This window comes from Aythya marila (genome assembly GCF_965140915.1).
Source record: "Aythya marila genome assembly, chromosome: 16".
Lineage (NCBI taxonomy): Eukaryota > Metazoa > Chordata > Aves > Anseriformes > Anatidae > Aythya > Aythya marila.
Window position 1 is genome coordinate 2,843,972 of NC_139057.1, and position 24,499 is coordinate 2,868,470.

At 38.5% G+C, this 24,499-nt stretch overlaps 1 protein-coding gene across 2 annotated transcripts in view; it reads left to right on the forward strand.

Moving 5' to 3' along the window:
• The first annotated feature begins 1,091 nt into the window (after window positions 1-1,091).
• DIDO1 (death inducer-obliterator 1) overlaps window positions 1,092-24,499 on the forward strand; it is a 51,705-nt gene continuing 28,297 nt past the window's right edge. Inside the window, exons 1-7 of one of the 2 annotated variants that reach the window (XM_082773236.1) lie at window positions 1,092-1,224; window positions 14,407-14,608; window positions 17,042-17,152; window positions 17,447-18,353; window positions 18,661-18,979; window positions 21,275-21,487; window positions 22,185-22,407. In XM_082773236.1, the coding sequence (XP_082629362.1) occupies window positions 14,512-14,608; window positions 17,042-17,152; window positions 17,447-18,353; window positions 18,661-18,979; window positions 21,275-21,487; window positions 22,185-22,407 (1,870 nt within the window). In that variant the 5' untranslated portion in view covers window positions 1,092-1,224; window positions 14,407-14,511. Of the gene's footprint in view, window positions 1,225-1,849; window positions 1,925-14,406; window positions 14,609-17,041; window positions 17,153-17,446; window positions 18,354-18,660; window positions 18,980-21,274; window positions 21,488-22,184; window positions 22,408-24,499 lie in introns of those variants that run through there. The other variant, XM_082773237.1, reaches the window with a different exon arrangement.

The following is a 24,499-nucleotide window of genomic DNA, read 5'->3' on the forward strand; positions in this document are numbered from 1 at the left end:
TGTGCTCTAGAATGTAGACTTGTATAAAATGTAATCAAATCATTCAATAGAAAACTAATTTCATAGAATTAATGCTAAGTATGTATTTTCCTGTTTTCTCATCTTTCCATTTCTTAATTCATCTTGGTAAATGCTGCACCTGTCTGGAATACAGCTGAAGCTACGGTTACCAATCCATGAGGAAAAATGTGGAGGACTGTGAGCAAAGAGCCAAACCTCACACCTCCATTTTATCTCAAAGGCTCTTCAGATGTGATGTCTATGTTGCAAGCTCTAAATCTTGGCACTCCTCAGGAATCTTACAGATATTTCTGGTTGCTCATATCACAGATGCTGGCAGTAGGAACAAAAACATGAAGCGGAGATAATGCACTCTAAGTGTTTGTAGTAGTTTGTCTCCTGGAGAGCTTTTGAGGAGCGTAGTCCTTTTAAAAGGAGTGTTCATTGGGAAGCCTCTGTGTGGTGGGTGAGGTACTGCAGAGAGCACTTCCATGGCACTTGAGGTGTGGAACTTAATGTGGAATGAATCTGTGTGGAACTCTGAACCCAGGAGTAGGCATTACTGTATCAGCTGCTATTTAATTTTATTTAGCAGATGGAATATAGGGGAAAAAAAAAAAAAGAAAATACATTGGAATGAGCTGGTAGCAGTTGAGTCTACAAGGCACCAACTCCTCTGCCATGCAAATTCTGTCACAGAGCTGACCTTGCAGTGCAAGTCACTGTAAGCAAGACTATTTAGTGTGGTTTTGCTCTGGCACTGGGGGCCTCACAAACAGGGCACAAAACCACCCTTCCTGTAAGACACCGGCTATTTTTGATGAGGACAAGCAGCAGCCATGTTCTCCCCACAACACTTTTCTGCTGAGGAGAAGGGGGCTACCCCAGAGCATCCTGGAGCTGAGAGGACGGGCAATATGAGGGGCAGGGGCTGTGTAAAGATAAGGGGACAGTAAGCATGTAGGGAAGGAGAGGCTGAGGCTGCGCTTTTCCCGCCCAGCTCCTCGCCGTGAGGCGGAGCCGGCGAGAGCCCGGAGTCCTCCGGGAGCCGTGCGCAAAGCGAGGCGCGGCGGCTGGCCGCCATGTCGGTGTCTATGGTAGGAGGGGGAGGAGCGCGGCCCCCGCCCATTGCTCCGGAGCAGTTGCGAGGAGGAAATGGCGGCGCGGCGCGGCTGAGCCCCTCAGCGGCGGCGGTGGCAGCGAGAGCCCCGTCCCTTCCCCGCGGTGAGTGAGAGGGGAGCCAGCGGCTAAAAAGCACCGGGACGGGGAGGAGAAAAGAAGCGGAGGAGCCGCGGGGGGGAAAAAGAAAAGGGGGAGGGGGGGGAGGGCGCCTCCTCAGGCCTCGGCGCCTTGTGGGGCTCGGCGAGAAAATGGAGGCGGGCGGGCGGGGAGGGCCGGGCCGGGCTGAGGGGGGGGCCCGGCGGGGCTGTGCGGCCTCTTCGGGTTCAGGCACGCCGGGGACGCGGCCAGCTTCCACAGGAGGTCGGCGACTGCGTGGTGGGGAAGCCAAAAAAAATCCCCCGCAGCCGCCTCATCAGGCTCCGGGCGGGCCGGGGCGCAGAGGACGGCCTTGGCCGGGCGGAGAGGGCTGGAAGGGGGGCAGCCCCGCTGGGGACGGGGACGGGACGGGTCAGGACAGGAGAGCAGAGGACGGTGGTGAGCTGAGGCGATCGACGTCACACCCAAGCTGACGCCAGCAAGCTGCTTCCTGACGTCACGAGCGATCCAGCCGCCGGCCCGTTCTCTTTCGGCGTCTCCCCGGCTGTTTTTTGTTATTTTTTTTTTTTATGGGGGGGGGGGAAACGGTGCAGGGGGGGGCTCCAGGAACCCGCAACCAGCCCGGGGCCCGGCCCGCAGGGTGGGACCGAAACGGCCTGCCCGCGGTGCTGCTGCGCTCCCGGGGACGGAGGCGTGCTCCCCAGCGGTGAGTTACACCAGAAAAGTTGAGTTTGGTCACGCTCTGGCGATTAGCTCGTTTTTTGGGGAGAGAAGGGGTTGGATCTTTAGCTGCTGGTAATCGTTCCCGGCTTAAATGTTCAATAAATTAATCGTCAGTAACTATTTCCTTCACCCTTCCATACCCCCCCCCCCCCCCCCCCCCCCAATGTACTTAAATACTGTCTCTTGGAGGTGATGGTGTTTTAGAGCTGCTTATTTGGCTTGCACAAAGCAAATCTTTGATTGCGACCAAATTTTGTTTTAAACAAATATATAGTTTTTGTTTTATACCTCCAAGTGATAGCTTTATTGGGTGGGATAGCTATACTGGGCTGTATATAGCAGGTGAAGAAGATCTTTAGCTTTCCATTTTTATCTTGGAAAGGACATTACAATCTTTATGTTACTAAGTGTTTATATGTCACACTCTTCATGCTGTATGTTCAGTAATTAAAAACAGTGTAACTTCTTGTTTGTTTGTTTTGGATGGGCTCTCACATCTTCCTTTTTCTAGGAACTTCAGGGAGGCAAAAATGCCAATTCCTTTTATTTGATATAAAAGGATGTGTTTAGCATTCCCAAATTCCTTTTTTTTTTTTTTTTTTTAAATTTCCTGGATAATTTATATGAGACTCCAGAAGTAGCTCTTTTTCAATCCTTAATCATCACAGCCTCATTTAAACAAGTTCTTTGGCTGCTGATATTCAACTACATTTTCCTTAATTTTGTGAGAACTCTCATTGTTTTTAATCTGTTTTACACCAGGTTTTTATTGTAAGGGGTAACTTGACTTGGTATAGCTTCAACTGCTTCTTGTTGAAACTTCTGCAAACAAAACTAACAAAACTTCATAGCTGTTTAAGCAGTTGGCTTGCTGGTCAATGAAAAATGACAATGTGTAGTTTCTGTACAAGTGTAGCATGCACTGTGCTAATTGTAATAGATATTTTGGGTTGTGCTCCACTTCTATTATATATGCCAGCCGCTCGTTATTGTTCTTTGACATTTGGAACTTTCTATAGGTATAAATATAGAAGTATGCTCAAAATAGCTGCTCAGAGTTCGGCCTTAAAAAATTTCCCTTCACAGTTCCAGAAACATATTGCACATAAAGGCTTTTTAATGCACTTTGGTAGAAGAATAAAGGCTCATGTTAGCCTTCAGCCTACTTTGAGACCACATGACTTGCAAATCAAGTAACTGTTGATTTCAAGACTAGAGTTTAAATATTTTTTCCATATTTCCTGTTTTTCTTTTTAAAGGGACATCTATATTCTGGTGTGCAGATGAGCTTTTTGTTCTGCTGCAAATTTACGTACACTGAAGTAATTATGGATTTTTAAGACCGATCATGTGTAAAATACATACAACTCAAAGAATGTTTCAGAGAGTGCTTTTCATGTTTTTTTTTTTTTTTAATTAAGCTAAACAACAACAACAAAAACCTCTTAAAAGCAATGCTAATAGAACAGTATGAGCCCAAAATAGTAAATGAGATTGAGTAAGTTTTCTAGTGTGTGATGTACTCAACAAAAGATAATCTTTGTTCTACTTAATCCTACTTCACTGCCGAGATTTCCTGGAAATAGATTGTATTATTTCATTTCAGTTTATATCTTTATAGTTGTAACTTTTAACTGTGGGTTTTTAATTCTGTGCAGCTTGAAACTTCAGCCAGAAACACTCAGCAGAGGGAGGAAGGGGAAGGATTACAGGGATTAAGTTAAAAGATTATGAAATTGAAGTGATAGAAATGAAAGAAGACAGGGCTGTACTCAGCGAGAGTAAGATTAGATGGTTTCCAGTTGACGGAAGTAATAATGTGTCTGCACTGGTTTTACTTTCTGGTGCACAGTTTCTGCCTAGTGTCTCCTGTAGTGCTCAGCTAGTAGGACCATGGCAGAAAGTTTAAGGAAAAGATTTTAATATCAGTAAATTTTATCCAGTTTATGCAAGAACTGGTTGCTTCCTTGTGTGCTCTCAAGCCCATTCCTTAGGGTGATAATTAGTCCAATGTCAATTAAGCTTTAAAGGTTATATTGCTATTGTTTTCATCTAATACAGCTTCTGAAATAAGTGAGTGCTTCACAGGTTTTACGAGGGATAGTGTCAACAGAATTGTTAGACTTTGAGGCTAAGAAATATCTTAAAAATTCTAGTTAGGGAGTTAAGACACAAAACCATTAATGTGTGTTGTGTGTTCTCATAGTAAACCCTAACCAAAACTGGGAATAGAACAGTCTAGTGCATTTATCATAACATAATCAGTATGCTGTAATTACTGTGTTTCACTGAATTTTGAGGGAGAAATTAATTTGTTTCATATAATGAAGCCTTTTTGATGGAATGAGAATGAAATTGATAACTGGTTTCAGATACTGTATTTTAGCTCACTTATTACAAATTTATAGTTTTAAAAAGTGTAAAAAATGCAGGATTTTTCTTCAACAGCTGTGCTGATAGGGTCAGAAATTGTAATCCTGCAGTTGTTCTGAGTCTATTTCTGTCCATTCAGTTCTGCTGACAACAATAATTAGACATGCCAGAAGATACAGATAATTTAAATTGTAAACTAATATTTTTTACATGTAATGTTTTAGTATGTGTATCTAGGTTGTGTGATAACAGTTGCAACTTTACAAAAAGCCTGCATAACTCTCCTACTTTGTGTAAAACTCTTGAAGAAGAGGGAATATGAAGTATGATGTAAGTGTTCATGCTGAAACTTGTCAGTTCTAGAATCGCATTATTGTGTGTTTTAAAATAAACAAGCTACAGGATGTTGAAGAGTTAAACTGTAAGGATGATAGGCTTGACCTGAATAAACTGTTGCTGTTCACTTAACACAACCTGGCGTTCTTAAGTCACGGTAAAGAACAGATTTCTCCAGTACTTTGCTGGATGAGTGCCAGGCTGTGTGAATCACCTTCCCAAGGCTTTTGGGTTCCTTTGCAGTTGCTGAAAATAGTTTTCAGCACTGCTGAAGAGGTCAAGTTTTGTAACAGAAATTGAACGTTAGGCAGATAAGCTGTGTGTATTTGTAAAATATTTCTATTCAAAGTGTTGGGAAAAAAATGGTAAAGATTATTGTATAGTGACTAATTCCCAATTACAGTTAAAGTTTATAATTGATGTTTCTGTTGCCTAATTTAGGACCATAGTGTATAAATGTGGCTTGTACTGGGTGGGGCCTTTAGAAGGTTTCTTTTATGGCAATTGTTAATTTTTTTCTTGGAATCTAAGCTTTTAACCACAAAAAGGTTCCTCCCTTTTTATGTAAAAGTAGAAAAAGAGCAAAGTTACCTACACTGCATGTGCTTACAGTGGTTACGTGGACTGTGCTTACAGTGGTTCTTAATCAGCAAAACTTGCCATTTCTGTTCATACTGCTCAGAGCCTGAGAGAAGAACCTGACCAAAGAATTCAATTGTATTTTATTTTATTTGGGTAAACTTTAATTGTTAGGTCAGATATGGGATTAGCTTTCACATATTAATGTTAACTAAGGCTTCAGAGAGTATTATAGGAGTAGTAAAAAAGCTCAAGTCTGGTAGTAAGCCAATAAAGTCTCTGCCAAGTCTTTCAAACACCCGGGAAGCTCTGGGGTAAAAAAAAAAAATAATAAAAAAAAATACCAGCGGTGCCTGTATTTCTTTCCTCTGAAAATTAGTTCAAGTATCATTAAATACAGAAATCCTAAACTAAATATGAATTCTGTTTATCAAACGTGATTATGGGCCTTCAGTTCAGAAGATGTGGAATGTGTGAAGTGCGTGAAGTTCAGGTTTGGCTGTTACTAAAGTTCGGTCAGTACCATGGCTGGTTCCCATTCTTTCCCCAGCTCTTAACAGAGCTATGCTGGCAGAAGCTCTTGTGTAAGCCCCTAAGTTTGGATCTGTTTGCTAATGAAGCTTTGTTCATTCAGGGAGTCTGAGGCAACTTTCAGTCTTGCTTCTTCCCAAGATAAACTGCTCCTTTACGTGGAAGGAGCTGGGCTGGTGCCTTGGTAGAGCTTTTATGTTATGTGGGCAGCCACCTTGATAAAGCTGCACTGCACCAGGACGGTGCACACCTGCTGCTCCACCCTGTAAACAGAAAAAGTCCAGGCAAAAGTACAATCTTGATGGTGTAATTACCTTGGTGAGAGGAGCTTATGCCAGCACTGCTTTGTTAACTGGGGACTGTACCCCTTAACGACCCTGACTGGTGCAATGTGACAGTGAAAGTCCGTGGTGTTGATATGAGCACAGTCTTTTCTTAAATAAAAATGTCATGCTTGCCAGGTGGACTCATGCTAAAGCACCTTGAATATTTCTATGAGAAATTGCTGTTTAAGAACTCAGCTGTGGGAACTTCACTTTGATTGAAAGAAGCATATTTTTGCTACTTACTCAGAATAAAATAAACTTGTAGTGCTTGGTTCTGTCCTTGTTCTGCCACATTACTGAGTGGTCCATACCTTCTTTTTTTATCGCCTTTTTTCTTACTGTCTGATCCTGTATGGTACAATCCGATACAAGAATTTTTTTTAAAATATTTTGCTGGGGAAAATTATTTTCTAGTCTGAAGTCTGTGTATTTTGTCGCACAAACTGGGCGGCTACTTCATGCTCTTTATTTTTGCTTGGGGTAGCTATTTTATACCGTGGAGTTGCTCGTTGTCTTTTCTAAGTCTTACTGTGCATCAGAGTCCACTGTTTGTGCATGGTAATGGGATTCTGTGCATACACGCTAAACTCAACACTTCCAGGAGGTCCCACGTTCACTGCCCGTGTGCAGGGTTGGTGTCCTGTGTGTGCAGTTATCCCTCAGGTGAGGCTGTGGCCACGGCCTTCCTGTGAGGCTCACATAAGGTAAGTGAGTTGCCTTTTTAGGCTACAAATCACAAAGGATGCTGGTGTGTAAACTCATTTCAGACACAATAGAGAGGGTTTGTGTAATGAGTGACTGAAGATGTTTTAATTTGGAAAGGTTAATTTCTTTGTTACAAGAGCAAAGACCATGTGAATATATGTGGTTGTTTTTAAAGGAAGCTATTTCTTTGACTTCTTGTAACAAATCCATGTTCTTGATTATTTCAAGAAGTAAGCTGCCACCTGGTTTGGTTTGCTAGGGAAGTTTGTTGTCAGTCTGGTATATTTCTTCAATGTCTTTAAGTAGAAAAAGTGATCTTTTGACATTTATAAATGTTTTCAGTCTCATTTTTCTTGGAAGAAAAATCTGGAAGAAAACAGAACACTTTTTTCTGCATCTTTGGAAATGAAAAAATAAATAAAAATGCAGTTAATGTTGAAATTCTAAAGCATACCAGGTAACTGGCGTCAGCACTGCATACTGATGGTGCTTGCTGTCTTGTAAATGTGCCCGGATCCTGGTGATGCTTTGTCCTAAGGTGGCTGCATAGCACAACGTTTGTATTTGCCTCGATTGATTACTACTTCATGCAGTCTTAACAAAGAGTAGACAATCGTTAAATTGGGATGGGGTATTTCTGAGGAGCAGGGCTGTATCACTGAGTTACATGTTACTGAATTGGCATCACTGAAACTACAAAGCATATTAATGTGTTAGTTTTTTAATGGGAAATAATGTATTGGCTCTTTGCTGCCACTTTGAAGTTGCTAGTACTGTGGTTTTATAAGGTGGTAGGCTTGTTACGGTCTTACAACTAATTTAAGACTTAACTAGCCAGCAAGGCATTTACAGATAAGTGCTGCAGTTGTTGCAGCATTGTCTCTGCTTGGTTTTTATACCCTTAGGTCTAATAATCAGCAAAACACTGAAATGTTATGCAAGCTGTGTTTTTAACGTGATCCTTCAAATGTAAAGTTTTTACTGGCATAAAATGTATTTACCGGGGATGTCTGGACTTTCACCTTGAACTACGGTGTGTCTAGAGAAGTCAAACAAATAGTAAATCAGTTGGGGGTGGGGGGTTGAGCTCACATCAGTTTCTCCACATCTGGACTTAAGCCTTCTGACTGCTGCTTTTCTTACTCTTTGCTCTCATTATATCCCTTCTGTCATAACATTCCCCTTTCACTTTGAAAGGTGATTTCCCCCTTTCAGAAGGGAAGATACAGTGGTTACATTTTAAATGACAATAAACATACTGTATAGAAGTTGAACTTCTGGAGGAAATTGGTGCCCCGTACAGTCTGAACTCTCTTAGCATGGATGTGATTTTTGTCAGGTTGTGCATGTTGATGTACACCTGCAAACATCAGGGACTCTGTGCCAGCCTTGAGATAGGTTTGGACCAAGCAGTCTCTCCTCAGAGGAGTGGGGACATGTCTCAGTTGCATGATCTGCTTTCTGTTGCTTCTCATTTAAGTAGTCTGCTCCTGCATCTTTGTAGAAAGAGCCGATGGAGGGGACTGCTGCAGCCTTGTGCCTACGTGGCTTTTACCAGTGCTAGTGCAGAACTTATTTCCTGCTGTTCTAAGGGTCAAAGGATTGTACCTTTTGCCCATGGTCAGAATGAAACTGCTCGTTTATGTACAAAGTAGGTTTTGCCCTACTGACTTCCTCTGAGCTGCTTTTGTGATGCTTGCTGATACAAGGGATTATTTCTGTTGCTGTGAAGTAGAAAGAGTGCTGCTTTCCCAGATGTCATCTTTGACAAATGGGGATGCAAAAATCATTTTCTAATGGGAAATTCTAGCCTTCTAGCTAGGAGCAGCATCAACTGAGCCATACCAACATTTTTTTTCACTTGCATCATAAATGTTGTCCTTAGTGGAGTTCTTAATCAAATTTTTGTCATGTGATGCTGACACACTCACTTCACAGGAATTTTTCAGTGCTTAAAGGAGGCCTTGGCAAGATCTGTGCCAATTTTACAGGGAGTAAAATGAACAAACAGCTTCAACTGTGGTTGGAAGCACTGTTACATCATTCTGGGGAGGATGTTTTCTGTCCATTTCATAGCATCCTTAGATATTTAAGAAACCCAGTATTTTGCTCTTTGGTTCTAGCCAAATGCCTTTCATGTAGTGCCGTCTAATTCTGAAGAAACAAATATAATCAAAGGCCAGTTCCAAGTCATTCTAGCTGAAGCTAATTTTTAAAATCATGGCCCAGACTAGTTTTGTGTCAGGATGTGGAGTTGAAACCGGTCACTGATGAACTACAGTGTTTAACAGATTTTAATTATCGTAAGACCTTTATTAAGCTTTGAATTTCTTTGCATGTACAAGTACTCTCCTGTCTTCTTACTAACTTGGTTTTTAGAAAGCTGCTGAAGCTTATATTGGTTTTTGTGATTGTTTGAGGTTTCTGGCCTGTCTTTGGACCCTGGCCACTGAATATCCCTAATGTATCTGAAACATTAACTGGACCTTAAGTCCACTTACCAATACAAATTTTTTTTTCCTGTTACAGTGGAAGGAAGCTCCCCCCTCTATTAGGTAACAGGGCTGACCAAATCAGCTCCTCCAGGAGGTACTAATGTCAGTGGTGAGTCTTGAGTATGCAGTGAGTCCTGCTTTCATTGCTTTAAGGCAAGTTGGGGGATGAGAGAACTAATAGGTGCCAGGTATTCCTCCTTTGGCTGAAGTATTCATGCAAGGTGCTTGAGTAGCCTGTAAATTGTTAGACATGAGAACTTGGGCAAATTGCAGCATTTTGTCTGAGTATTAAAGAGCACCACTCACATCCAGAAACATGGAATAAGGTGCAATATATTTTGCCTTCTAACTGTAGCTATCATGAGGATTAGCAGTAATGAGAAGAAAAAGATCACTATTTTCTCATAAAAAATCCTCAAAAAAAAAAAAAAAGCTGAACCTGAAGAATTTGCACAGAATTTTGACATGGGTTTTTGCTTGTGCACAAATCCTTGGATGAAGGAGAAATAAGGCTACTGCTTTTGGTTGCTTTTAGTTCATGTTAAAGGTATTACTAAGCTGACTTTCAATATCCTTTTTTAGAGTGAGTTCTTCCTAGTTAATTGACATAGGAAGTTCATCATGCAATTAAATTATAAGTTCTGAAAAAGCCGGGATCTTTATGCGGTCTGTGGACCCACTGAATGATTATTACCTCTTTAGAGCAAATGAAGTGGGGATACTGATTTGAATGTGTAAGTCACTTGTTGAATGGACCTCTGTCTAAAAATAGAAAGACAAAAAGATGGGGGAATGTAGCAGTTCTTTAAAAGCTTTGCTCTGTTATTATCAGATGAAGGTGTATTGAGGCATCTTAAAAAGGGCTTAATGAAGTTAGCATTCAGCAGATGCAGGTACCTTCAAGTTGCCTGTCCTGCAGTTATCCTGTATTGGCATATGTCTGCATAACTGGCACAGAAATCCTTTCTTTTTTTTTTTTTTTTTACTTGAGATTTCTAAAGTGTTGGGTTACAAAGATGGCAGTACATAGCGGTATGCTTTTGATGAGGTTTTGTCTAAAAGTGATAGTGATAACGTATGTACAGAAAAAGAACAAGATTACAAGCTTCCCCTTTTTTTTTTTTTTTTTTTTTCCACTGTTGATTAATGAAGACCTTGGAGGATAGATGCTTTTTGTAGGTGTATTGCATGCCTGTGAATGAGTGCTGTTGCAGTGGCAGGATTCAGAATTTGGGAATCTTGTTAGGTTGGCTGCTGATACTCCCTAGGATTTCTTCAAGCCATGTAGGCTGAATAACCCAACTCGGCAGTACTGAAGCACTTCACCTGTAAAATAATGGGGGAGGAAAAACCTACATAAATATTTTCTTGGCTGAATATCCTTTTTCAAGGTACTGAGCATCTCCTTTTTGTTCCAATTCTAAGTGACTGTTTCCTTTCACTGGAATGCTTGCATTACAGTTTGCAAGCTTAAAACTGATTGGATTTTGAAAAGGAAGTCCTGGCTGAGAGAGCAGATAATGAAGTGCTGCTGGATAAGATGTGATGAGCTCTCGCTGAGTGCCTGATGGTGTGCACAGGTTGAGTGAGATGGGCTGAGCTGATGCAGCATGCAGCTGCTTAAAGGGCTCTTGTTCTCCATGCCTATTCTTGTGTGTCTTTGCACTAGCTGTGTTCAGTTTTCATCCTTTTGGTTCTCTTTTGGTTAGTTTTCTGCTGAATTAATAAACCCAATCTATTGATGAAGAATTTGGGTGGATGCTTTGTGTGGTAAAGAGGGTTGGGTGCACATGGCATAAAACACTGAACTGTGAGCAGAGGAGAAGGCAGTAGGAAAGTGGTAGCTCATGTAATTAATGTTGGGGCTGCACTTGTTCTTTGTAGTCCATAAATGTGGATTTAATGTGCAGTGTGAATCCCTTGTTTGATGTGGACCTGTTGTGTTATGTAAGCATTTAAATCAACAGACCTGGGACTTTCATTGACAAAGTCTACCCCCCCCATGAGGGGGAAAGAACTATTTCCTTTTTAAGTAATTATTGATTTGTTTTTCCAACTTTATAGTTGGCCTTCTAATCTTACATATTTTCACAGTGGAGATCGCTTATCACAGAAGTTGCTCCCCTAAGCAAAACGAGAGGATTTCTGAACAAGTTAAGAGCATATATATCTATTATCAACATTGTTTTGTTGTACTGCACAATCACTTTCAGAGATGATGGTCTGTAATATTTCCAAAGGTACACAGTAGCCTTTCTAAAGGAGATGTGGCAGAAAGGCAGGAGGGTGTTGATAGGAATTGTCTGTTTGGGGGAAGTACAGCAATTTTCAGTTTCCAGCCAGAATTCAGTTTCAGGAATGTGATTAATGTGCTGTATTAGAGGAAGAAGAGAGTAAGTTTATCATGAATGTTCAGTTCCTTCAAATCCAGGTAACCACTTTGTTGCTTCAGCTTACATTTGTCAGAATCTCAACTGCAACTTAATGCTTAAATGGAGAACAAACAAAAGTCATACCAAATTTGGAAACTGTCAAATACCTGTTTCTCTTCCCACGTTTCTGTATGTTGTAGTAAACATTTTTTGAAAATGGTTTGTGGAACTTTTACTTAGCATTGTCAACAGGCTTGTTATGTTTAAAAGTGTAATTGCGAGTTAAGGCTTTGTGCTTTTGTTTTCAGAAACTGTTTTTCAGCCTTTTTAAAGGCGTGTTTAGCCCATTTTTAAGATGCAATTCTGCAGGAGCTAAATAATAAGTAATAAGTAAATAAGTATAATCTGGACCAAATGGGGATACTAAATAATAAAGGAAAACAAGCATTTTATAGCAAATACGGGTCTTCTGCATTTTTGGTGTGTTAAGTGTAATGAATTTTATACCTACAAAATTTGAAATTATTTTGAAAATGTAGCTCTATTAGAATTTTTTCCTCTAGATAATAGAGGTAATAATAGATAATAAAGGTAATAAGATAATATCCCCACTTTGTCCCCCATACCCCGCCCTCCCCTCAAAAACACATTCTTGAATAGAATTTTAAGTTTTCAGTTATGTTAAAAATAATATGCTAAATTAAAACTGTGTACTGTGCAGCCTTGCCACTGGGTGGGGTATGACTATCAGACTGAAAAATGTATTGAGTTCAAGGAGCTAGAATAGCTCCAGAGAAGAAAGGATGCTGATTTGACTTCTGGAATGCTGTAGTAATACCAGCTCTGTGGCTCAGACCTAACTGTAAAGAGCGTGTTGCACACGTAGCTGTGCATGCCCCAGTGCTTCATTGTGCACTACAAAATCCATCCTTTCTTTAGACAATTCTTCCTGTAGTATGTTACTGGATACGTTATTCAAACAGGATGCACTTCCTGCATGTTTAAGAAGCACAGTTTGTTTTCAGTTTAATACAAGTGTTGAACAAGGAGTGATTAGCTGACTTTCCCTCTTCCTTCAGGAATATCACTTAAAAATTGCATGATGTGTGATGAGTTGGAGATTCTGAACAGGGAGATTGAAAGGTTATTACAGAGCAGCAGCGTGGAAGAAGGCACTTTTAACTCAGACTGTCTTCAGCCATCAGTGACTGACTCCTTGGATGTAATCACTGATTCAGACAATGGAGCAAAATGCATATTAGAGCAGGTATTCAATGACATGAGATACAGTACTAGGGTCTGTAAGATTAGGTTATTCTGCTCTCTTTTTTGTATATTTTTTTCCTCCTTTTTCTCCTTGAGTGGGAATGGTTGGCACAGGTGAAGAATGTGTATAATCCTCTCCAGAGAAAGTGCAGAGGTGGGAAATGCTGATGTAGATTTATCTATATAGTCATTTTCTTTCAAAATTTCCATTCCCACAGTCATGCAAATTGAGATTTACTGTTTATCAAATGAGTGATCCACTGATGACAGATCACACCTAGGGTGGGGTTGGTCTTTTCCCTGCTCCCTGTTATTTGGGACATTAGAGATTACCTAGAGATTATCGTTGCTTAGAAAGAAAGAAGCATCTCTAAACAGCATATTATTACCAAAATCTGTTTTTAATGCTTCAAAACACTGTTAAACGTTCTAGTGATTTCCTACACCTAGTATGGCAGTTCCCATGCATCTTTAATTGCAGAACCCTGACACACACGGTCTGTGTCCATTATTACTGTTCTTTTGTCTCCACCTAATTTACCAATTCAAAAGTGACTTTTATCCCGTTAATCTCCCAAATTCTTTTTCCAGTGTTGTGCTAATGGAGCAGACTTTTTGGGGTTTTCCTGCTGATTTCCAGCCTTGTGCTCAGAAGCAAGCAGTTAGGATTCATGTTTGTTTGCTATTTCACATGTGAATTGGGACCCCCATCCAAATAGTTTGTCTTGTTCAGGTACTTTAAATAAGTGCCTTGATTCTGAAATGTTTCCCAAGGGTTGATTTTTTTTTTTTTTTTTTTTTTTCTTGGGGGGGGGGAGGTTTCAGATACTAATGTCATCATCTGTTCTTGAAATAAAACTTTTGAAATGCTCTGTATTGCAAGCCCTTTTTAGTGAAAGGGACAGTGACAGGGAATATTCCTTAATTCAGATACTCAGCCATGTTTTTTTATTATCCCACCATATAAAACCAGTGAGTAGCCACTTGGATTTAAGTCCTCAAAGCTGTGTATGTCTTCTGTGATGAAATTTAGTACAGACTGGTAGGCCTTCCCTACTGTAAGCCTGGGTATGCCAGTGTAGTTTAAAAGCATTTCTGCATTTTCATTGTACATGCTTACTAAATTTAATAAAGAATGCTTTTAAATACTGGAAATGGAGTAGATTTGCTGAATACAGTTTGTTACTGTTATAAAAGTCTTAATTTATTCACAGTGAATTGATGAGATGACACTTGCATCTTGAATTTGTTTGAAAGGTCTAAACTGTTGGTAAGTGGTGGAGGTGGTTTTTTTTTTTTTTTTACTTTCACTTTTCATTCCTGGTTCAGTGTCTTGCTGAAAATAGAAAACTGTCAAAAGGGCAAAATAACAGAAGTTGGTTTATAACGTAATGGATACAAAACAATTCCAAGCTTAAGTATACAGTGGTAAGATAAGCTCATAAATACATTGGTGTCTTATTTTGTCTCCTTTTTTTCCAGGTGTCAGCAGGAAAAGGACTATTTTCATTATTTGGTCCTGCTGACAGCTCAAAGACTCAGTCTGGCACTTCTGAATCAGGAAATTCAGCATGTGCTGGAAGGATAATGCTGAATGACTCTGATCCTTTGCTGCCCTCCTCTGGCTCTCCTTTTCATTCGTCTCAAAAGGGAGAAACCGTTCAAACCTCTAATGCTGTGTCAGGTAAAGATATAGAGGGCACTGAAGACACTTATTTTTTTATATTTTATGTGGAATTTAAATCTCAAATTGGATTACCTCTGCCTGTAGCTTTTAGCATTTCTTTATCTTCAAGGTAAACAAAGATGTAGATTTTAAATATTTAATATTCTGCTCTTCCATTGCAGCCTTTTTCTTATGTGAATATAATTTTTGTGTTGCCCTTAAAAACAAAACAAATACAGTTAATGTTTTTTTTGGAGAATTTAATGGAATTTCCTATTGGATTGAAACAATGTCAGCTCTTTAATTTTAAGCCTGTAGTACTATAGTAATTTTTGATCCTAACTGAAATGTTCTAATTTGATCTGGAATCCAAATGATGTTCTGGAATCTGCTGTCTTTACAGCTATATGTATAGTATGTCACTAAAATGACTTGAAGTTGCAATTTAAGTTACGTTTTTTAAATATCAGTGTTTTTTACAATTCTCTAGCTTAATTGTTTTCTTAGCGTTGATAGTTATACTTGTTTTAACACTAAATGTAATGATAGAAAATCGGAATTACATTGTAGAGGGATCATGTGTGATACAGCAGAACAGTGATGCAGCTGATGCAATATGTGAAACAAGGAGGCATTTATCACCAGGGTACACTGCAATATTTGGAAGCAGATTGAAAAGGTTGCTAAAAATGCCTCTGAAAGGTGTAGCTGTAATATATATAGCTTTGATTCTTTCAGCAACCGCTGTTATTTAGGAATTATGTTAACGTCTCCATTTGGCTAACCTGTATAATTCTTGTGCCAGGAAGACGCATATAACCACTCCAAAAACACGCGTGGGGAAGAGTTAGGTTTTTTTGTAATTGTTTTTGAAAGTACTGTTTGTTTATCTACTTAATTGTGGTGCACTTACTGCTGCATATTATAGTCTTACGTGAGCAATGTGATTGCAGTGACAGCAAAACATAGTTTTTGAATTCTAGGAGAGCATATTTACATGGCATGCAATTCATTTAAAACATTGCCCTGTGGTGTAATACTGACTTTAGTACCTGTTTGAACCAGATGATTACTGAGTACTTGAAGTGCAGCCTAAGATTCTGTATTTATTTCAGTCATTTGCTTAAGTCTTCTCAGATAAGACGGTCTCCTAGTATGCTGGGGGAGACTTCTGAGGAAAATGGGTCCTGGTTGTCAGCACAGACTTTTTCTCTTCCTGTGGCTCCATCTGTCATAGTTGAAGGTTCTTTGATATTTTTTGGGGTTGTCATTCTGGTAGAATGACACACAGGCTGAAAACCTTTTTGTAAATAACAGTATCATGGAGCAGTGTTTATCAGGTTTAATTCAATTATTTTTTTCCCCAGAGAAATGCTTGAGAAGATCTTTATTTTGTTCTATTTTCTATCATTTTTTCTAGCCAGTAAACCTTGTTAGAGGAGAAATGAGGGGAAAGTATATTGCTTTTATCCTGAATGCCCACCAGAGTTTCTGAAACAATTTAACAAAACAGCAGCTGCTAAACTCTTTAATAAGTAGATACAGACCTAGTAAAACAGTTATTTCAATAGGGACGGTTCTTTTTTTCTCCTGTTTTGACACTTAGTCAAAGAATAATCAGTTTTGGATTCTAAACAGCGTTAGCTTAGAAATTCTGTAAGCTGGCTGTTTCTACTGTGTGTTTTATCCTACTGTAAGCAATCAGCTCACCTTTCTAGCAGAAAATGTTATTGGTACCAAGTACCAACCTCATCTTTAAAAAAAGGAAACATGTCTGCACTGTCTTGATAACTCCTTGCTCTGCTGCATGGTCTTGTTCTTCTGGCACTGGTGCATATGTAGTTCCTGTGCTCCCCTGTGGAGTGGAATTGCTACAAGTTTTTTTTCCCAGACAAACCCCAGAGAACAGGTTCGTACTATGAAGGAGTTTTTGAGAATTAGAATATTTGTCCACAAAATAGTGTGCAGATGCATCTGTTTTCTGATCTTGTAAGAGGTACAATAGCATACTTCTGCAGTAACTTTTTTGTTCAAATCTATATAAAAATATTTTTTTAGCTATTATGAAAGCAACTGAATAAAGTATGTGTTTAGGGTTAAAGCATACATGCTGTGCACACATTAAACTTGACAAAGTTGATTTTATTGGTGATTTAAGATTATCAAAATAAATTGCTTGGCTCTTACTGTTCAAAGAAAAAGAAATACCAGAAATGCTAATGGCTCTTTAGTAAAACATGACAGTATAGTGTCCAAACCCGTATATTTAAAGTTTCGTTTTTTGAAGGATTTCAGTGAACTTTTGTTAGTATTCAGTGACTTTAGTGGCTTGAAATGAAAGTTAGATATTTTGCTTGCTCTTTACAATAAACTAATGAGTTTGTCAGAATACTTAATTACTTAGGCTATGAATCTTTTTGAATCTAAGCTTTGTATATTGTTTGTCTTCAGCATTTCAGGGTGGGGAGAGTGGTGTCTGTACTATGGAACAAGCTGTAAGTTTACAGCCAGCGTCATTGGAATCTGAATCTAATACTGATAACATGGAAAACAGTTCCCCTGGTAAGATTTCATCTTAAATTCAACAGAAAAATATGCTTATTTGTCCATCCTGTACTATACGTTTTTAAATAACTAGTTTGTGGCAGTTGGATTATTTTGACACAGCATTCAGTGATATGCTTACTTGCCACTGCTGCAATATATATGCACAACAAAGTATTTTATCTGTTTTCAGATAAAATGAGGTGGAGGTGTTTGTATTTATTACCACAAATAAAATAATACTATGTTGGATAAAAAGTGTAGGAAAAACATCTCTCACCACAAATTCAATAACTATTACCTTGTTTTTAGCATCAGCTTTGGATGAAAAAGGTGAGCAAAGCAATGAGGAGGAACAAAAAACTATCAAACCTACAAGCAAAGAGTTCAGGAAAACCTGGGGTTTTCGAAGAACTACAATTGCCAAGAGAGAAGGTGCAGGAGATATTGATATGGACTCCAGTGAACAACAGCCGCAGCAGCAGCAACAAGGCTTAAACCTCAGGCGTAGTGGGCGACAACCCAAGCGAACAGAAAGAGTGGAAGAATTTCTTACAACAGTAAGACGCAGGGGAAGGAGGAATGCTCCTATTGCTTTGGAAGATTCAAGTGAACCCGCATCCTGTCCAGCCACAGATGCTGAAACTGCTTCAGAAGATAGCGTTGAGAGTGCTTCTGATATGAAACCTGTGACTCGGAGGAGTGTCACTAGGAGTAGTAAGGATCAGAAAGGCTCTAAAAGCAGACGCACAAAAGATGAAGAGGAGGAGGAGGAAGAGGAGGAGGAGGAAGAAGATACTTCTGATAGTGACAGTGATGGGTTAACACTAAAGGAACTGCAGAATCGACTAAGAAACAAACGTGTTGAACAAAAGCCTGCTCAACTGACACTGAACGATATACAGACCCGCCTGAGAAAAAGACCTTCTGAGCAAGATCCTACAGAAACAGGTGATGTCCAGCCTGAAAATCAAGTTAAAGCTGAATTACCCGTCAAACAGGAGCCTGAGATTATAGATGGCACTGAGGTTGCAAGTCAAGTTACTGTGTCTGAGGAAAACACTGAAGATCTTCAGGTTGAGAAGGAGATAAAGCCTACTGTTGGAGTAAAAGGGGTTACGGATGAAGGACTTGAAGAATTGCCCAAAGGAAAACCAGAATCTGAGATTTATGACCCCAATGCACTGTATTGTATCTGTCGTCAGCCTCATAACAACAGGTAGGCAAGATTTTCAACTTAAAGTGCAATGCGAGTAGCTGGAGTTCTTCTGTGATTGGAGAAAATAACCCAAATTCCATAGCTTGCTTTTTGGGTTTATGAAAATGAGCTTTTGTGTTCATTGGAAGATTTGGGGGGTGGTTTATGAGAAATATTTAGGAGGGGGTCAACTAATGAAAACAAATGAACAATGAAGCAAAACAGTATACTAATACCTTAGCATGGCAAAGATCTGTGTTAAAATACTTGTCAAACTTTAATTGGCATATTAGTTCCTTATGTTTCACTGTTTCCTGGTTCTTTTCAGGTTTATGATTTGCTGCGATAGATGTGAGGAATGGTTTCACGGTGACTGTGTGGGTATCTCCGAGGCTCGAGGGCGGCTGTTGGAGAGGAATGGTGAGGACTACATCTGTCCAAACTGCACCATTCTCCAGGTGCAGGATGAGCCTATTTCAGAAACAGAGCCGCAGGAAGATAAAGGAAGTCAAATAAATGTGGATGGTACAGAATTCACAAGCATTGGAACAGTTGAACAAAAGTCTGTTGAGGACCAAGGGATCAAGGGTAGGATTGAAAAAGCTTCAAATCCAAGTGGGAAGAAAAAACTCAAGATATTTCAACCTGTAAGTATTGTAATTGTTCATTGTTGTTCATATTCCTCAGAGTACTTTGAGGCAGTGGCTTAACTTGTATAGCAGTAAATCTGATTTTTCTTTATAAAGCTAAATATAAAGCTGAACAACCCTCTAAATATTACTGTTCAGTATAAATTCATCCATAGATTATCACTGTGGGAACTAATTAAAATTAAGAGTGTTTTGAAGTAGGCGATTTAAAAGTTTTGTGTAGGTGTAAGGAAATGCCATACTACGTTCTGTATGGTATTCTGATTTTTTTAAGAATATTTTTAGAAATCAAATTATGTGGTGGTCGTTTTTTATGGAAAAAAGCAGAATTTTGGACTGGCTTATTCAATCTTTAAAATCTCAAATACTTTTGGATATCTTCCAACGAGAGTGAAAGTTTTTACTTAACATTGCCAAGCATCTCTCTTAGAGTTAATACCAACTGTGCTAATACCAACCTTTGTAATTCCAATTAGTCTTTGAAGTTCTGATATTTTCAGTCCTGATGCTGCTTCAAGTTGTTAGTATGTAGGGAATTGTTTTATACTGCCTTTTGGAAGAGTAATAAAACGTGTATTTCAAATGATTGCAAATTCTGGCACAAAATATAAAATAAGCATAAATTTTGTAATAGTAAGTTCCATGCCCAGTTCAAAATACAGGCAAAGAAGCTTCTTCAACTCAACACACACAAATTTAAAAACGTTGTGCTGCAGTCATCATCTTTGTATTGCTGAAGCTACTGTAGTAATGACATTTTTCTTTGCTCTTCAAGGTATATTGAGAGGAACACTTAATATATTTGTTGTCAGAATGCTATAGCTATTCATATTTTTTCTGTATTAATTTGTTCTTTGATGCTTAATCTTTGAATTTTGACATCATATCCAGACTAAATCTAAAGTTAGGTTGTATCTGGATTATCTTTGGAGAAATCTTCCTGTTGCACAAACATCTACAATAAGTTTATGGGGGAAAAAAACAGTTTAAAAATCAGAACTGCTGATATCAGCACAATAAGCTTAATGTATAGATCAGAACAGTGTGAGCTTAATGTATAAATATTTACTATTTTAGGATAAATGTGGGGGAAACACTTTCTCCAAAAAGTTTTTAATAAGTTCTGTTGTCATCTGAGTAAATTAGGAGTGATGGCTGAGTTACCTGAAGTTTGGGTGCTTCCTAGGGCACAAGAACTCATACTTCTTTCTTAAGCCTCACAATTAAGTGTATACATGATGCAAACGTATTCTAAAGCATGATCTTCAGTTTCGTGTGAAAAATCCCAAACTTTTTTCAGATCACCGAAATTAACACTGTCTTACTGACTTCTGAAGAAAAAATAACCTATATAAAAATTAGCTTTTCTTTTCTGAAAATATTGCTGAAATACTCATTTTGATAATGACAAATTGCAGTTTGTGGATAGGGGAGAGACTGCCTAGAGCTCCAGCAGTTTTGAGTATTAGGTCAATTGTGTAACATAGTTGTATAACATTTTTGAGTAATCTAGAAGATAGAACAAGTGATGCTGAAGGCATAATATATAGAAGGTGGTGTGTTGGAACTTAAAGAGTTCTTAAGTATTTCTAGACTTTGAGCTCATGTACTCTGGCTTTTAAGGAATGTTTTATGATTTGAATCTTAAAATTGAAGACGAGCTCTCTGCTTAGTATATAACATTTCAAGATAAAATGGGAGTAATGGTGAAGCAGAGGAAAATACAGACTCTGAATTTCTCAATGTGTAAAAAAGTATTAGGCAATGGCAAAATTATGTAGGAGAATGGTTGTGTTTGTCAGCTGCAGGCTGGTAATATTAACATTAGTAAGCCTCTTGAGCAAGAATTACCTGTACAGCCCAGGCAGAGTGCTTCCCTCTGCATGTGTGCCTGGTGGAGGGCAGCTGCTGGTGGTATAGAAGCAAAATGTGTTTTAGAAACCTTGCTCTTGAGAAAACCAGCTCTGTGTAATTGAGGTTTTTCACACAGTGTTGAGGATCAGCAAAAAGCTTCTGTGTGCTTATGGGATCTGAAAATCAACCTCCATTAGTTTGCTGTTGTGAGAACAGTCACTTGAAAATACAACTCGGTCTGAAAACACTGTTGCCAGAGTGAAATCCTTGCATTTGTGTGGGTTGTTTATGGTGTCTCAAGAACAAGCTGCAATTGTGCAGTTCGCTGATAGTAATAGCTGTGGTCTGCACGTATGATATGTAAGTTCTTCTTGTTTGAAAGGTATTTTTCTATCACTTCCTTTTTGAAGTTTGAACTTGCTCTGCTTCAATCTGTAGGTGATTGAAACTCCTGGTGCATCAAAGTGCATTGGTCCTGGCTGTTTTAATGTGGCTCAGCCTGATTCTGTGTACTGCAGCAATGACTGCATTCTCAAACACGCTGCAGCCACCATGAAGTTTCTAAGTGCAGGCAAAGATTCAAAAACAAAACCTAAAGAGAAGGTCAAATCGAAATCTGAAAAACCCAGCATGCCAAAATCTCAGCTGCAGGTAAGCTTATGTTCATTATCTGAAACAGTTGTACTGAAGCACAGTGGCTTATTTCTGTGCTCTCCTATTTGAGACAGACAAAATTGCAAAGTCCTGCATTGAAGAGCTTTCTTACTAGTTCTCTTGCCTCTTATGGAAAGAGCATTGTTCTGACAAAATGTTCTCCTGTCACTTCGTTGAAATTTTAATAGTAGAACCTAGCTAGAGGTGATTTCTTGAAAGGACCTTCTAGACGATAGCATGCTTTAAAAAAAAAAAAGTTAATAAAATATAAGCAGTACAATATTTTACTTTACGAATTATTTTTCCTTTTTTATTTAATTCCAAATTACTAGGTTTGGGGCAGTAATTTGGAAACGCTGTGAATCATAAGCCAACACGTTACTGTATTATATCTGTGTTTTGGAAAGCAAAAAGATGAAATTAGAGCCTCTTTTCCCTTTTGAAACAACTACAGAATGACTGGTAGTTTTTCAAACAAAAATTGAGAAAAAACAGTTGTTTTGAGGTTTTAATTTTTTAACCTTTCTCTGCTCCTGAAGGTACAATGTGTTACGTTTTGCTTTAAAAGCTAGAATGTGAAAATGCTTAATTTCAAGTGGAGTTTACTATAAAATAAATTTGTTTACCTATATGTAACTGTTTGCAAAAACACATATGTGAGCATTAGTAATTAAGATTCTTCTAATCACTACAGACAGGTACTAAACCTCTTTCAAACCAGAAGAGACCGTATCCCGAGAAAAGAGAGATGACTGTGAAGAAGGTTTTGACATCTACCAAGACTGAGGCAAACACTCAACCTTATGCTAAAGAGCCAGCAGTAGAAAACACCACACCTTCCTGGGCAAGCGATCATAATTACAATGCTGTAAAGCCTGAAAAGACTGCTGCCATTTCATCTTCACTGTTGTTCAAATGTATGTATCGCATAGGGATATTCCTGAATAATCATTTACATTTTCTTTGAATACCCATCCATTCTTGGCTCTGCAAGACTAGGGAGTTTAGGATATTTTTATTTTTGCTAAATATGGTACAAAACGTCTTTTCTCCACCTTCAAAGATTCACACACACAGATGCACGTAAATGGGAAACACGTGTTGAAGTTTCATTTGTATCATATGACAGTTGTATGGTTAAGAGCCTGTCAGTCTACCCAGCTGATTTGTGGATGCAAACTTCATGATTAAGCTTTAAATTTTTCCCATAAAGACAATAACTGTGTATGATGTGGAAAAGGTAAGTATTGTTACGTTCGTGTGAAGTTTAAAAAAAGGTTGCACAGTGTGCACCTTGAATCAGCAATTGAGTGTACTAATTTGAACTGTATTTTTGTGATTTAGATTTGGCACCTTTCTCTCAGGTCTTGCATTTTCATTGCTAGTGCCGAGAATGAAATCTTCGACGTGGTGTCCAACAATACTTTACACTTCTGCAAACAGCTTTTAACTGTCAAGTATGCTCCAGCTCTTCCTGCTGCTTTTCTTCCTTACATGAAATAATTTGAGGACCATTCTTTAATTTTAAGTTTGGGGGGAGGCAGTACTTTTTTTTTTCCTTTCTATTTATATGATCATACTTCACACATTATCCACACACGCAAGAACACATCTTAAGTGGGTATTAGGCAGAAATATTGCCTTGCATATTTTTGCAGGTTTTGAATAGCATCCTTGTAACACACACAAAGGTAAGTAAATACTGCTTTGTATCCTGAACAAGTCTTTCTGATAATGACATGTTTTGATTGACTCCAGCTAAGTATTTTGTGACACGGTGATGAAACGTCAAATGAAATCTTACATTTCACGTTTACAAAACACATGACCTAGTATTTTCTCACTCAAAGATGAATGAGTTCAGAATTTCAGATCGCCCAGCTTTCTTAGCCACACTTGAGCCAATTTTACTTCTAGAAATAAACAGTTACTAAACACTAGTAACTGATAAATTCATAGATTATACTTATCATTAAGATTAGATTTTCTAGGTGTGTTTTTAAGGTAGGTGGTGATCCCTCAGTGTTTATATTGTTCAATTGACTACTCTAGCATATACCATACTTACACTAGACCTGTTTTAATTTATTTACCCAAATGAAAAGTTTAAAGGGTTATAAATTCCCTGCATTGTTTTGTTTTATTGGCTACTTAGGCCCTATGCCTCTTTCTATAATGAACTCTTAAAACACATTTTTATAACTTTGCATTTAAAACTTTTTTTCTAAAAAAACTGTAGCTTTATCATTGGAAACTGTAGCGTTTTAAATGCATCGAACTAGTGGGGGAGAGAGATCTAAACGAAACTACAAGGGCTTATTTTGCATGTGAAATTTTTATCACGCTTTCTATATATAATTACAGATGTCAGTGTAACTGTATCACTTAAAATGCTCTTATTGCTATAGCTTATTTTCCTTGGAGACAGGAGTACAGGATTTGAGGCAAAGACATCGGTGGGGTTTTTAATTTTTAAAGGGTTCTTAAATTTTACAACATGGAAGTTGCACAGATCTAAGCAATTTTAATAGAAAATTGGACAACCTTAACTAAAATTTTAAATTAGTGCAAAAATCTGTGTCTATGCTAGACTTCAGTAATTAATAGAAAACAACCTAGTTCGTGTGATGAAGATCTCATACCAAATGCAAGGAAGGACTTCAGATTGCTGTTATTAAGGTAAGCTGCACTGATATGTGGGGACTCTGTACCACACTACTAAATTACCAAGTAAATTATGTATGTATTCGGGTAAAAAGGTTTTCCTGCCTTATCGATTGGACAGGTGTGGTCTATAATAATCTTCTTGAGAAGCTGCTATTGCATCTTCTTTAAGAGTATTCTATAAGATATATTTAACAAATTTTTATTTGCTGTTCAAGACATAGAAGTTACAGCATTATGGAAACTGGGGGAGTCATCTCACCAAGTATCTAAAAGCCACAACTCCAAGGTAGTGGTAAAAGAGAAACGCCTTCAGTGGGTGAAACAATTTATTTTAGATAGTAA